Below are 15,258 nucleotides of genomic sequence, written 5' to 3'. Positions count from 1 at the left end.
GATTGAAGCCAGGAGGAGTCAAATAGAACTTCTGAACTCGCAAGCACCCCGAAGCTCCATCTTAAGTCTTTGGTGGACTGATGAAGATGGCGGTGCAGTACACCAAGAATGCAGTTGAAGGGTGCATGTGTATACAGTGGATCCATACAACTCATCCATGCTGCAATCTTGCATCCAGTGGGGACCACAAATCCCCTGTACTGACAAATCCGTGTGGCCACAATGGTGGGAATACACTGGAATACCCCAGCAATGTGGCTCTTTTACTCATTTCACCTTGCTTGTTAGCATTCCTGGCTTTATAACTTTACAGACTACATCATAGACATATTACCTTACCTGAAGTTCAAGGGGAGCTCATGTGTCAGCACCTTGGTCTGTGGCTCCAGCTGTCCATTCTCCACCTTCATGACATCCGATTTGCTTTTAACACCCATGGGATGACTCTCCTAGGAGGCAATAAGATTCTTCATTAAAACTGAGCAAAGAAAGAAGATATCCGTCTAAAGAGCAGTGTGATGTATTCATCAAGTAAGACATATTCGCCATTAACCAGCCCTCCTAGCCTTTAGGACATCGGTGGGAAACGATACATGGGAATATTGTCCTGGTACTCACCATACTAAGCTCGCGAGTTCTTTTCCCGATTTCCCGCTCCACTTGATGCAACTCAAGGCTCAGCTGTTCGTTAGACAACATGGTTGACCATTTGGCCGGTGGCGGAGGAGGCGGCTGCTGCTGACTTCCTAAAGTGGAGGATTCTCTCTGCACGAGGAGACGGTTACTTGCAACCTGTAGGATACAGGAATAAACTAGTCAACCAATTCTTGCCATTTTTCAGTAAACAGAAATCAAGGTCTGGATGATTCCCTTATAAAAAAAAAAAAAATCTACCCCAGTGCCTACGGCTTAGAAGGGAGAGGGACTACCAATGGAGGAAAATGCAAATTTACAGCAGAAACCCACCATATCACCTCCACGCCACGTTACCTGTGTCTGCTGACTGATTTGCTGGTTTAGCTGGTGTAACTCCATCCTAAGCTGCTCTCTCTCCGATGTAGGTAAAGGCTTGGGCATACGATCTCTGGAGGACGCAACATAAAAGACAAGTGATGAGCGATTGTGCTGGGATAAGGTGTTATCTGAGCATGCTTGGGTGCTAACCGAGTGACTTCGGTGCGCTCCACTCCATTGTGTCGGTCCCACCGATTAACAACATAACTTGTTTTTAATGGACAACCCCTTTAACAGGAAGGGGAAGGTCCTATAAAGGTGTGCTTGGCATAGATCAGTTTTCCATTGCTAATATTAACAGTATAGGATAAAGGCGCTGCTCAGTATAGAGTCACTGGGATGAGAGGAGGATACAGAGATAAAATGTGACTCTGGTGTATAGGATAAGTGTAGAATAGAACAAGTGGGAAGTTTTACAAAACTAAAGGCAGAAAAAAAAACAAAACTATTGAATATTGTGTGCCACATTTATTATGAATTTTACACACTTTTCCTGACTTGTGTAGACAAAAGGGTTGTGCTTTGTGTAGAAGGAGGAATAGTCTGAATAGGGCCAATGTGGGCAAATTAGGCCAATGAACAGGCAGTGGAGAGTTTAACAAAAGGGTCCAATACTTCACTGTGACAAATCTTCAGGCCGCTTAGGGCTCATACTCACTTGCGAGAGACTAGTACAATTCTCGTGTGAGTCTCTCGCATGAAAACCTGGCGGCACTCGGATCTGAGTGTGTGCTACATGCATTTCTATGCAGCCGCACGCTCCGGTCCCAGGGCCAGGTTTTCATGCGAGAGACTCACACGAGAATTGTGCGAGTCTCTCGCAAGTGAGTAGGAGCCCTAAGCCTATGTTTATCTTGTTGAACTGGCAATTTTACCAGAAAAAAAATCTTAATGAAACAAGGCAACAATTAATAAAAGTGAGCGCACTTCCGACCAAAAGTAGTCAATGACCTTTGGGCTGTCTGTAGTAAATAGGAGCGAATATAAAGAACAGTTAGTGATTATTACCTGTCACTCAAATGTCCCTGAGAAGGAAGGTTCTGATGGGGAGAATATGGAGGCGCTACTAGGCCACCGTGACTACTGTACAGGCTGTAATCTGCTAATATAAGAAAATAGAAAAATTTGTAGAAAAATTAAATAATAGAAATCAATAAACAGTAAAAAAAAAAGTAAGTTGAAGCAGAGCGCCCTCTCTGGAGGAACACGTATGTGCATTACATGGGAAACCAAATGATTTCGGTGGGTACTACACAGTAAGCGTCCTGCTTTTGGGGAGCGTACTGTGTAGTACCCACCGAAATAATCTTGTGATCAACTTATTGTTAAGGGATCTTTCTTATAAAAAGGAGATTTTTGTGTACTCACCGTAAAATCTCTTTCTCTTAGCCTTTAATTGGGGGACACAGAACCTTGGGTGTTATGCTGCTGTCCTCTAGGAGGCGACACTATGCATAATCTGAAAAAGATTAACTTTGGCTCCTCCTCTGCAGTATACACCCCTGGATGGCGTCAGCCTTCTCCAGTTTTGTGCCAAAGCATAAGGAGGAACGTAACCAAATAACATAACCATGCCTGTAAGAAGGCTACTACGGTATGTACGAGCTCAAAGAACAATATGAGAACTCAACAGGAAACAACAGCCCGTAAGGGCAACAGGGTGGGAGCTGTGTCCCCCAATTAAAGGCTAAGAGAAAGAGATTTTACGGTGAGTACACAAAAATCTCCTTTACTCTGTCGCCTAATTGGGGGACACAGAACCTTGGGACGTCCCAAAGCAGTCCCTGGGTGGGAAGCAGTGGACGAATATTGTGCTGACAGTCCCCTAGACTTGGGGTACTGCCGCCTGCAGAACCAGTCTACCCAGGCTCGCATCCACTGAGGACTGGGTATGAACACTGTAGTGTTTCGTAAACGTGTGTAGGCTAGTCCAAGTGGCCGCCTTGCACACTTGTTGTGCCGAAGCCTGATGCCGAATGGCCCAGGAGGCCCCTACTGCCCGTGTAGAGTGTGCCGTGATACCGGCCGGAAGAGGGGAACTGTTAAGTCGGTAGGCCTCATGTATGGTGGACCTGATCCACCTGGCAAGGGTAGCCTTGGAAGCTGGCAACCCCTTGCGACTACCTTCCGGAAGAATGAAGAGGGAATCAGATTTCCGGAAAGGTGCAGTCCTGGACACGTAAATTCGCAATGCTCTGACGAGGTCAAGCGTATGCAGAGCCTTCTCCACTCTATGAGCCGGAACCGGGCAAAGGGAAGGCAGTGAAATCTCTTCATTAAGGTGAAAGTTGGACACAACCTTCGGAAGGAAGGATGGTACCGTGCGGAGAACCACCTTGTCCTGGTGAAAGGCTAGGAAAGGCCGTCTGCAGGAAAGTGCTGACAATTCCGACACTCTGCGTAACGAGGTGATCGCCACTAGAAAAACCACTTTCTGAGACAGAATGGAGAGTGGAACTCCTCTAAGAGGTTCGAAGGGTGGAGCTTGCAATGCTGTCAGGACCAGATTGAGGTCCCACGTATCCAGCGGACGTTTGTAGGGAGGAACCAATCGGGAAACTCCCTGGATGAAAGTCCTTACTTGCGGTTTAATAGCAATGCGCTTTTGAAAAAGGACTGAAAGCGCCGACACCTGACTCTTAAGCGAACTTAAGGATAGCTTGGCATCTAGGCCCGATTGAAGAAAACCTAGTACCTTCGGGAGGGAATAAGGGAGTGGGACTTGTCCATGAGATTCGCACCAAGAAAAGAAAGCTCTCCAGGTACGATAATAGAGCTTGGCGGAGGCAGGCTTCCTTGCTCTGATCATAGTTGTAATGACTGCCGGTGAAAAACCTGCCTGGGTTAGAATCCAGGTTTCAAGGGCCATGCCGTCAAATTGAGAGCCCCTGAATTCTGGTGGAAGAAAGGACCTTGAGTCAGAAGGTCGTGACGGTCGGGTAGACGCCAGGGGGCGTCTGCCGTAAGTTGGACGATGTCGGCGTACCAAGTACGTCTGGGCCAGTCTGGCACGATGAGGATGGTTGGAACTCCCTCTTGCTTGATCTTCCTCACGACCCTGGCGATTAGGGGGAGGAGTGGAAAAATGTACAGGAGTCGGAACTGGGACCAGTCCTGTACCAGGGCATCCGCTCCGAGCGACCGCGGGTCGTGTGTCCTGGCCATGAAATTGGGAACCTTGGTATTGAGATGGGATGCCATTAGGTCCACATCCGAGGTTCCCCAGCGTTGACAGATCTGGTAAAAAATCTCGGGATGGAGAGACCACTCCCCCGAGTCCATTCCTTGCCTGCTGAGGAAGTCGGCTTCCCAGTTTTCTACACCCGGAATGTGTACCGCAGAAAGTACCGACCTTGTGTCTTCCGCCCAGCGGAGGATATGAGCCACTTCTCTCATCGCTTGGGCGCTGCGGGTCCCGCCTTGGTGGTTCACGTATGCCACAGCCGTGGCATTGTCCGACTGTATCCGTATGTGCGAGGCTGCAAGCAAGTGATGAAAGGCTCTCAGTGCCAAGAGAATGGCCCTGATTTCCAGAACATTGATGGGCAATGTCACTTCCCTCGGTGACCACTTGCCCTGTGCCCTGTGATGTAGGTGCACCGCCCCCCAGCCTGTCAGGCTTGCATCGGTAGTCAGGATCTTCCATTGTCCTGAGAGGAATGGCTTCCCTCGTGTAAGCGAGGTTGGTTTGAGCCACCAATGCAGGGACCTCCTGGTTGATGACGTCAACCTGAACTCCCTGTCGAGGGAGAAGGGGTTCCTGTCCCAAGATCTGAGCATGGCTAGTTGAAGGACCCTGAGGTGAAACTGGGCAAATGGCACTGCCTCTATTGCTGCTGCCATCCGGCCGAGGACTCTCATGGCAAACCGGAGAGATCGAGGAGGACTGCGAAGGAGTGAGCGAACTCCCAGACGGATGGCCAGTGTCTTGTCCTTGGGAAGGAGCACCAGGCCCCTGGCGGTGTCGAATACCATTCCCAGGAATGTTAGAGTCCGAGTTGGGATGGTCGACGATTTCTGTAGGTTGACTAGCCATCCCAGGCGACTCAGAGTGTCTAGAGTGATTGAGACACTGACCTCGCAGTCTTTGAAAGTGGGAGACTTGACGAGGAGGTCGTCCAGGTACGGGACGACTAGAATGCCTCTTGAGTGCAGGACGTCCATGGTGGCCGCCATGACTTTGGTGAACGTTCTTGGAGCCGTGGCGAGTCCGAACGGAAGGGCGACAAACTGGTAGTGGTTTTGGTTGACCGCGAACCTGAGAAACCTTTGGTGGGCGGGAGCAATTGGTATGTGGAGATACGCATCCTGTATGTCTATGGAGGCGAGGTATTCTCCCTGCTCCATGGATGCAATGATGGACCGGAGGGACTCCATGCGGAAATGACGGACCCGTACGTAATTGTTGAGCTGTTTTAGGTCCAGTATGGGTCGGACGCCGCCTCCTTTCTTGGGGACTACGAACAAATTTGAGTAGAATCCTCGGAATCTCTCGTTCGCGGGAACCGGCACCACAACTCCTGATTGAAGGAGAGAGGAAACCGCTTGGTGGAAAACACGAGCCTTTTCTGGTGGTGTTGGAGGAACAGAAAGGAAGAACCGGTTCGGTGGAACGGAAGTGAACTCTATCTTGTATCCGGAAGACACTATTTCCCTGACCCACCTGTCTTCTGTAATAGGCAGCCAGACTTGCTGAAAGAGTAAAAGTCGGCCGCCTACTGGTGGGGTGTCTTCCGGAGGTCTCGAGTCATGATGAAGTGAAGTTCTGAGGTTTTCCTCCCTTGGGTTTCGCTTGGCCTGCTTTCGACTGCCAAGCCCTGTCCGGTCGCTGCTGAGTCCGTGGGTTGTCTCTGCGTGGAGAACGGTTGCGGTTTTGCACTGGGCGCGAAACGGACCAGCCTGAGGAATTCCGAAAGGATCGGAATCGCGTCTGGTTTCTTCGTTTAAACGTGCGTTTTGGTTTTAGTTGAGGGAGAGAGGTACTCTTACCCCCAGTGGCATTGGCTATCATGGTGTCCAACTTTTCGCCGAAAAGTCTTCCAGTAAAATACGGAAGTCGCGTGAGGGACTTCTTTGAGGCCGCATCCGCTTTCCATTCTCGCAGCCAGAGGATGCGTCGGATCGTGATGGCGTTTGATGCTATTCCCGCTACACCTCTGGCGGAATCCAGGGCTGCATGAATCATGTAGTCTGCTACCACTGCCATCTGGACCGCTTGGTCCGAGAGTTCAGGATTTGAAGCCTGAAGACCCTCCTGTAGTTTTTTGGCCCAAGCCAGGATGGCCTTGGATGCCCAAACTGAAGCAAATGCAGGGCCCAGAGAGGCGCCTGCCGCTTCGAAAATAGAACGAGCCATGCGTTCTACTTGCCGGTCTGCTGCGTCCCTGAGGGTTGAGCTATCCGGCAGAGAGAGTAAAGTCTGCGCTGCTAGCCTAGAAACCGGAGGGTCCACTTCAGGTGGATCTGTCCATTGTTTGGTGTCTTTCTGTGGGAAGGGGTACTTCGCTTCCAAATATTTGCGATTAGCGAATTTTTTGTCAGGCTGCGCAAACTGTTTGGTAAGTATTTTCTCAAACTCATCGTGATTAGGGAAGACCTTAGGTGGTTTTTGAACACTTTCGAAGCAAATCCTATGTTCTGGGACTTCCGGGGGCGACTCTGGAATTTTTAGCACCCGATGAATGGCAGAAATTATGTCCTCAACTAGCGCTGTATTGCTAGGGGGAGAAGGTACCACGGACCTGACCGTTTCATTATCTGAGTCGGAGTCACAAATGCCCTCCGAATCCTGTGCCTCGCTAAGGTGATCCCTGGAGGGCGACCTGGGGCGGGGGTCTTCTGTGATGGGGGATCCCTGTGGTAAATTGCACTGTCTGTCTGTGGCAGGGGACTGCCCAGGAGACCTGGAATGACGCTGTCTCTCCCTAGAGGGGGACGACCTTGTGCTATAGTGCGACTTAGGTGATCGAGACCTGTGGGTCCGCTTACGTCTGTGAGAGTCGGAAGCAGCATGTTCCTGAGACAAGCTGTCCGTTTGCTGTGTACCGTCCATAGCCGGGGCCCGACTCTGCAGAGCTTGCAGTAATGTAGCAGTTAGGTTGTCTATGGACTGTGACATAGACAGACATCTGAGTTGCCCATTCCGGCGTGGCCTGTGACACTGAAGCGTCAGTATGGACTCCCTGGGGTTCTGACCCAGAGTTCTGGATGCAGTCCCGGCAGTGCGGATACGTGCTGCCACTTGGGAGCGTGGCTTTGCAGGCTGTGCAGAATGCATAGAAACATTCCTGCCTGGTTCTCTTCCTTGAGCCCGGCATAGTGCACAGAGGCTGGCTATAAGGGATCGTACAGGGGTGGCTACGCAGAGGGAACCCACAGAAAGCCTTATAGGAAGTATGGATTCACAGCTGAGTAATGAGAACCCAGCTGTGAGCTTACCCCACCGGTGTGCCCCTAGGTCCAGCGCCGACAGATCCCAGTTCTGTGCCCCCCGGAGACCGCTGTGATGCTCCTCTCCTGGATCTCATCCAGAAAAAATGGCCACCGGGGCTCTGAGGAGAGGGAGGAGGGGGCGGAGAGCTGAAAAGGGCGTGCTGGGCTGTGTAAAAACGCGCCCTTTCTGCCTCAATCCACCCCTTCTATGACACTCCAGCGTGTCATTTTGGTCATCCGGGGGGCGGGCCGGGGAAAAGGCGGCGGCTTCGGCTAGGCCGAAGCCGCGGCCTAAATTAGAAGCCTGATGCCCAGGAGGGCTCCAGAGCGGCGCGGTAGTCCGGGGGGGGGGGGGGGCGGATTTGTACCAGACCCCCCCAGAATGGTCGACTGGATAGCAGTGGGGGTAGCGGTTTTTGTATGGGGTGCCCCTGAAGCGCTATGGAGCCGCTGCTGTTGCAGAGACAGGGACGCAGAAAAACCGTCTCTGCTGTGCCATCCAGTCCGCACCCTCCCCCGGCCCCAACAGGATCCCTCAGCCAGCCTGGGGTCCCTGGAAGCTGCGAAATGCCGCCTGATCTCCGACCCTACCTGAGGCGTCTCAACCTAATACCCCCTGCGGGGGATTAGGGAGGGTGCGTCTGTCACCGTCAGGGGGTCTTCATCCTCGCCTCAACCTCAACCCAGACCCCTTAAAGGGGTTGGGGAAGGAGGGGGGTCTCGACCTCGAACCAGGACCCGAGGGACTGGGGAGGGAGCGACATGGGGAAAAAACCACCTCGACCTCAACCGGGTACCCCTAATAGGGGACCGAGGAGGGAGCCATGCCGGGAGTCTCGCTGGAGACCCACTTTTCTTCATCTGTATTTCTGTGAAAAAAAGGAAAAAAACGGAAGAAAAAAGGTGTGCCTCCTTGCGACACTAAGCAAAAACTGGAGAAGGCTGACGCCATCCAGGGGTGTATACTGCAGAGGAGGAGCCAAAGTTAATCTTTTTCAGATTATGCATAGTGTCGCCTCCTAGTGGACAGCAGCATAACACCCAAGGTTCTGTGTCCCCCAATTAGGCGACAGAGTAAAAGTGATTGTGTACAGGAACAACTCTTTTAATGGTATGACAAAGAAGTGGATGCTTAGCCATCAAATTAAAGTCCATCAGCAACCATTAAAGGGAATAGGTCAGCAGATTTTTGCTATGGAATATGAGCACAGCATATTGCAGGGGCAGAGACCGCAATTCCAGCGATGTGTCACTTACTGAGCTGCTTGCTGCTGTTTTGATAAAATCACTGTTTTCTCTGTAGCAGTGTTAAAAATGCTGAGCCCTGTATACCCCCCTCCCTCGATGGGCAGTTTACTGTGTACAGTGTCAGCAAGTTGCCAATCAGTGGTGGGGGCGGGGTTACAGATTACCTGGACTGCCTCTAGTAATAATATCCTGCTGATAAAACATTGACGGTTTTGTAACTACAGCAAGCTGCTGAGGAAGTGACACAAACCTGGAATCAGGTCATCTGCCCCTACATTATGCTGCTCTCAGTTTAAATAGCAAAAACATAGATTCTCTTTAAATCCCATTTGATTACCTTGCATATAAATCACGCAAGCATCTACTATTTTTAATTTTGTGCAACTAATGTAATCAAGTATTTGAATGACTTTTTTTTTTTTAAATAAGATAGTCAGCAATATAAAAAAAAAAAAAAAAAAAAAAAGCAAATATATTATCGCGACACAAGCTGCAGCTTGAACGCACCAGTAACGCTTGGTTTGGTTGGCGCACCTTGGCCTCCCATTGCCGGCTGCATAAGACCAGATGGCTGGTACAAGTTCTTGGAGGTGCGGGAGATGGCACCAAAACGGGAAACTGTGGGCCGGTCGCCAAACGGGATGAGATCATCCTCTCCCGCCTCTGGGGCTCTCCGCTGAAGTTCAAGGCGCTGATCCCTTAGGGTCTTGCTGTCAACATTCTGCAATGGAAGAACAGAAAAAAAAAAAAAAAAGAAGATGAAAAATTTTGTTAATTTTTTTAACCATTTAATTCTGATGCCCAATAAAGACATTTGGTTCAATTTACTTTGCCCTCCTTAGATTTGCACTTGTATGATCAAAAACGCACTCCCTTACTGCGGTGATGGTGACGTCGCGTACACTCATCACGGGGGGCTTCTCTATGCAAATTTACTTCTTTAAAGGGAACCTGTCATCCACTTCTTTTAAGTTAGAAGAGGTGACATTTTAAGTAACGTAGGCAGAGCTGAGAACTATCCGGATTTAAAGCATCGGACCGCACAATTTGCATGCAGCGCAAGACATCATGGGATCTGTAGTTTTCAGCCTACGGCTCTAACTACTATTTGCTGGCTTGTTTTGTGCAATTCCACTGGGGACAGACATAAAAAAATATTAAAAGAGAACCTGGCATCAGCATTTAGCACTGTAAACTAAAGGTATGGCCATAACGGCGCTACTACACTGATCAAATCGATACCTTTGGTGAAGGAATCTGATCAGTGGTTCTTGTTTAATCATGGCTTTAAGTTTTCTTCTGCTGACGTCTTTCGTGCATCAAGGTGGGCCTGGTGGGGTTGAGTCTTCTTCTGCTCCAGCCCCTCTGCCTCCTATGTTCCTACAGGTCACTGATTCTTCAGTGACCTGCTTCCGCGGTTATTGGCGTGAGCGCAATTCGATTTCATGGACGGTTTTCTGGTCTTTAATAAAATGGCACCGGAAGCGGCGCAAGCGCAGATCGAGATCTCAGCTCAATGACGTAGTCAATGAGCTGACACCTCTCATTTGTGCATGCGCTGCCTCCAGCGCCATTTTTTTTTTTTAATTTGTTTATTGAACCATAAACAAGTGTACTGCATACATACTGGTATATAATGTTAAGCATAATATAAAATACACATATATTTCACACTACATTAAAATGTAGAGCAAAATGTAAATACCAGTTGAATACAAATAAAGCAAAACATAATATGCATTAAATCACAGTGGCCTTGTGTTATTATTCCAGTAATGAGATCTAACTGACTACTAAATCTCCAGCGCCATTTTATTGAAGACCAGAAGACTATATGCGGAATCACAATGCTCATGCACCGACCACGCTGATACGAAATTTTCCTAACGAAGGCGGGTCACTAAAGAATCAGTGACCTGCAAGAACATAGGAGGAGGGGTCAGAATAGAAGACGCACCCCTCCCCCCTCCAAAATGACAGAAGAAAACTTAAAACCATAATTAAACAAGAACCACTGACCAGATTCCTTCACCAAAGGTATCGATTTGATCAGTGTAATTGCGCCTTTATGGCCACACCTTTAGTTTACAGTGCTAAATCCTGATGACAGGTTTTCTTTAAGAGTGGACAAATATGTCCATGTCTGCATCATTTGAATTTTTCTGCTTCCGATGGCATTTCCAAAAGACCACCCCATGTACCACGGTGCAACTGGTTGCAGGTAAGCGATGCAAATCTGCAGTCAATCCCCGGGCTCCTCAGATCTGTTAAAAGTTGCATAAAAGAAAAAGAATTTCTACTTACTGCTACTTCCACGCAGCCACCGGCAGAAACGTCTTTGGGTTTGGCGTCTTTGGTTCCAATATAGGAACCGATAGTGTCACAGGACCAGGGGGAGTACTGGCTGTAGTCATTCCCTTTGTACTTCCCAGATACTTTCAGTTCCTCATCAAGATACTACAAGAACAGAAGGAGACAATTATTTAGTGACACCCCAACCGGGGTGACACACCGCGATTGCAATCAGACGTGCACTAGAGCCGACCGCGTTACCTCTTCTGGATGGAAGGTTTGAGTCAGAGTCGGTGAAGGAGCGAAAGGAGGCGGCGAGATCACTTTCCTCTCCTCTAGCTGGGCCATGATCTCTTTACGTCGACGGTGAAGATCATCCAGGCTGGGATGGGGTTGTGATGGATGCTGAGGTGGCAGGCGGCTGTAAGACTCCTATATAAATGATGAGGATTGAATGTATTAAAATACAAGTGAACCTGATAAAAATGGAGGTTCACCGGCGTTGCTATTAAAAAAAGGCTTCCCAGCGTAGTAAGTGATGGGATATACGATCACGTAACGATCTGACCGATTGGCACTGAACCCAAGAATGGAGGGGCTGCACAACTACATCCCCTTCTCAGTTTTTCCTTTGCACAGACACCCCTCACCCTGACGGACCAGCAGCAGAACCCTGCACAGCCGAGCGTCCAGAAGGAAAACTGGTGCAAAAGCAGTGTTGCTGCACCTTTGTTATTACGGATTATTGGGGGTCCCACAGGTTAGGACCCTACTTCTGCATCAGGAGGTGAGCAGTGCCGATACAGTTGCATTAGGAGACTCGAGCAATACCAGCATGTATCGTAGTCCTGTCCTATAGGATGCATGCACAATACCAGCATGGCTCCTCGTCGGCGCACGTCATCAGAGCTGCTCACCTTCCAATGCAGAATGGAGCGCTGCCGGAGAAACCCCTTTAAGTGACTGTACATGGCACGATTTTGGAAATACCCCATTTAATAATTAAAGCAAAACATTACAAGTTAAAAACACACATAACCATAATGTGCAGCGGTCACAAACAGAATCGGAATGGAAGTTTAGGTTTTTCAAGGAGAAACCTACCCTGTTATACGGTGGTCTTATCTGCCCCGGGTGGGCAGCCACTGGGTAATAGCCTTCTACTTGTTGGTACCTCTCTCGAGCTTCCGGCACGTAGGGTGACCCGGCGGCAGGTGCCATGTCCAGTAGCTCTTCCCTCTGGTAGGATTGTGGAGCAGAAGGGTATACACGTCGGCCATCGTAGTGTGGGGGGTACATAGGTTGGCTGATGGGTGAGTACTGCTGAGTGGGGGTTGTGTACTGTGTGCCAACCATCCTGTCTTGTAAATAGGAAGGATAGTGATCGAGGTAGGTAGGGGACGACTCGGGGGCCGATGGCTGAGGTCTGACGAAGCGAGGCTGTTGGTAATAAACACCTAGAAAGGATAAAGCAAACATACCATGAATCAAAGACTCAAAGACATGCGAGGATGTAACGCAAACATTTAAACCACTTACTTGGTGGATAGGATACAGGTTCGAATGGAGGGCCCCCTCCCCTAGGGTCAGGGTAAAAGATATCAGTCTGAGGGGGAGAATAGATTTGGGAGCCCCGTGGCACCATCTGTATCTGCTTAGACACCGGCAGAGGAGGGAGTTCACTGGACACGCGCTGAGGAGGAGGGTGAGAACTGACTGGTAAGGCAGGCATGGAGTTCTTGGGGATGGAGTCAAGCCTAAGTATGAAAAAAAAAAAAAAAATCACAAATTGCCTAAAACAGATGTAGGTGTTGCAAAATGTACATAAGGTATACGTACAACTCCGGGGGAGAGCCTGGGGCACTGTTACTCAGATGATCCAACTTCACGGGCTTCATGACAGACTCATAGCCAGAGTCCGTACTCCGGGGAATCAGTTGGGTCATAGAGCTCCCCGTCACAATGCCATTGGGAAGGGCACCTTGTTTAACCATGGGCCCGTCGTCTGGGTGTATTGCCCCAGTGGGTAACCCTACTTCGTTCAGTTGACCGAGCGAGGCACTCAATGGCCGCCTAGGAACCAAACGTTTGTTCATCTTTCTAAACCTAGAAAAGAAAATGTTGCCTTCAGACAATGGAGAAAAAAAAGGAGATTTTTGTGTACCCACCGTAAAATCTCTTTCTCTTAGCCTCTAATTGGGGGACACAGAACCATGGGTGTTATGCTGCTGTCCACTAGGAGGCGACACTATGTATAATCTGAAAAAGATTAACTATGGCTCCTCCTCTGCAGTATACACCCCTGGACGGCGTCAGCCTTCACCAGTTTTGTGCAAAAGCATTAGGAGGAACATAACATAAACAACAAAACCATGCCTGTAAGAAGGCTACTATGTACGAGCTCAAAGAACAATATGAGAACTCAACCGTAACAACAGCCCATAAGAGCAACAGGGTGGGAGCTGTGTCCCCCAATTAGAGGCTAAGAGAAAGAGATTTTACGGCGAGTACGCAAAAATCTCCTTTACTCTGTTGCCTCATTGAGGGACACAGAACCATGGGACGTCCCAAAGCAGTCCCTGGGTGGGAAGCAATGGACGAATATTGTGCCGACAGGTCCCTAAACTTGGGGCACTGCCGCCTGCAGAACCCGTCTGCCCAGACTCGCGTCCGCTGAGGACTGGGTATGGACTCTGTAGTGTTTTGTAAACGTGTGAAGGCTAGTCCAAGTGGCCGCCTTACACACTTGTTGTGCCGAAGCCTGGTGCCGAATAGCCCAGGAGGCCCCTACCGCCCGCGTAGAGTGTGCCGTGATACCGGCCGGAAGAGGTGAATTGTTAAGGCGGTAAGCCTCCTGTATGGTGGACTTGATCCACCTGGCAAGGGTAGCTTTGGAAGCTGGCAGACCCTTGCGAATGCCTTCCGGAAGAAGGAAAAGGGAATCAGACTTCCAGAAGGGTGCAGTCCTAGACACGTATATACGCAATGCCCTGACGAGGCCAAGCGTATGCAGAGCCTTCTCCACTCTATGAACCGGAACCGGGCAAAGAGATGGCAGTGAAATTTCCTCATTGAGGTGGAAGTTGGACACAACCTTTGGAAGGAAGGATGGGACTGTACGGAGAACCACTTTGTCCTGGTGAAAAGCCAGGAAGGGCCGTCTGCAGGAGAGTGCTGACAGACACCCTGCGTAGTGAGGTGATTGCCACCAGAAAGACCACCTTCTGTGATAGAAGGCGGAGTGGGACTTCCTTAAGAGGTTCGAAAGGTGGTGCCTGCAATGCTGTCAGGACCAGGTTGAGGTCCCACGTTTCCAGTGGACGTCTGTAGGGAGGAAGCAATCGGGAAACCGCCTGGAGAAAAGTCCTTACTTGCGGCTTGTTAGCAATAAGTCTCTGAAAAAGTACTGAGAGCGCTGACATCTGGCTCTTAAGCGAGCCCAGGGATAGCCTAGCGTCCAGACCCTATTGGAGAAAGCCAAGTACTTTTGGGAGGGAATAAGGGAGCGGGATCTGGCCGCGATATTCGCACCAGGTAAAGAAAGCTTTCCAGGTACCGCAATAAATCTTGGCGAAGGCTGGCTTCCGTGCCCTGATCATGGTTGTAATGACGTCCGATGAGAGCCCTGCCTGGGTTAGAACCCAGGTCTCAAGGGCCACGCCGTCAAATTGAGAGCCCCTGAGTTCTGGTGGTAGAATGGGCCTTGTGACAGAAGATCGGGACGGTCGGGGAGACGCCAGGGGACGTCTGCTGTAAATTGTACGATGTCGGCGTACCATGTACGTTTGGGCCAGTCTGGTGCGATTAGGATGGTTGGAACTCCCTCTTGTTTGATCTTCCTCACGACTCTGGATATCAGGGGGAGAGGTGGAAAAATGTACAGAAGCTGGAACTGAGTCCAGTCCTGAACCAGTGCATCTGCTCCGAGCGACCGCGGGTCACGTGTCCTGGCCATGAAATTGGAGACCTTGGTATTGAGATGGGATGCCATTAGGTCCACGTCTGGGGTCCCCCAGCGATGGCAGATCTGGCGGAAAATTTCGGGATGGAGAGACCACTCCCCTGAGTCCATTCCTTGTCTGCTGAGGAAGTCGGCTTCCCAGTTGTCCACACCCGGAATGTGGACCGCAGAGAGTACCGACCTCGTGTCTTCCGACCAGTGGAGGATATGTGCCACTTCTCTCATCGCCTGGGTACTGCGGGTCCCGCCTTGGTGGTTCACATATGCCACCGCCGTGGCATTGTCCGACTGTACTCTGATATGAGAGGCTG

General features: G+C 49.9%; 1 protein-coding gene across 8 annotated transcripts in view; it reads right to left on the bottom strand.

Moving 5' to 3' along the window:
• Nucleotides 1–15,258, bottom strand: part of RC3H1 (ring finger and CCCH-type domains 1) — a 79,844-nt gene that overhangs the window by 9,874 nt on the left and 54,712 nt on the right. For 4 of the 8 annotated variants that reach the window (XM_073563590.1, XM_073563596.1, XM_073563593.1 and 1 more), the window contains exons 10-19: nt 12,826–13,092; nt 12,526–12,743; nt 12,091–12,443; nt 11,248–11,418; nt 10,999–11,151; nt 9,202–9,415; nt 2,023–2,116; nt 991–1,084; nt 619–792; nt 340–449 (exon numbers count right to left, since the gene is read on the bottom strand). In XM_073563590.1, the coding sequence (XP_073419691.1) occupies nt 340–449; nt 619–792; nt 991–1,084; nt 2,023–2,116; nt 9,202–9,415; nt 10,999–11,151; nt 11,248–11,418; nt 12,091–12,443; nt 12,526–12,743; nt 12,826–13,092 (1,848 nt within the window). The remainder of the gene's footprint in view (nt 1–339; nt 450–618; nt 793–990; nt 1,085–2,022; nt 2,117–9,201; nt 9,416–10,998; nt 11,152–11,247; nt 11,419–12,090; nt 12,444–12,525; nt 12,744–12,825; nt 13,093–15,258) is intronic. The other 4 variants (XM_073563592.1, XM_073563597.1, XM_073563594.1 and 1 more) reach the window with 3 other exon arrangements.

The sequence above is a fragment of the Dendrobates tinctorius genome, unplaced genomic scaffold, assembly GCF_039654945.1.
Source record: "Dendrobates tinctorius isolate UK_male_01 unplaced genomic scaffold, ASM3965494v1 ptg000396l, whole genome shotgun sequence".
Classification (NCBI taxonomy): domain Eukaryota; kingdom Metazoa; phylum Chordata; class Amphibia; order Anura; family Dendrobatidae; genus Dendrobates; species Dendrobates tinctorius.
The sequence above is the reverse complement of the archived record's forward strand: the minus strand, read 5'-3'. Positions and strand labels throughout refer to the sequence as shown.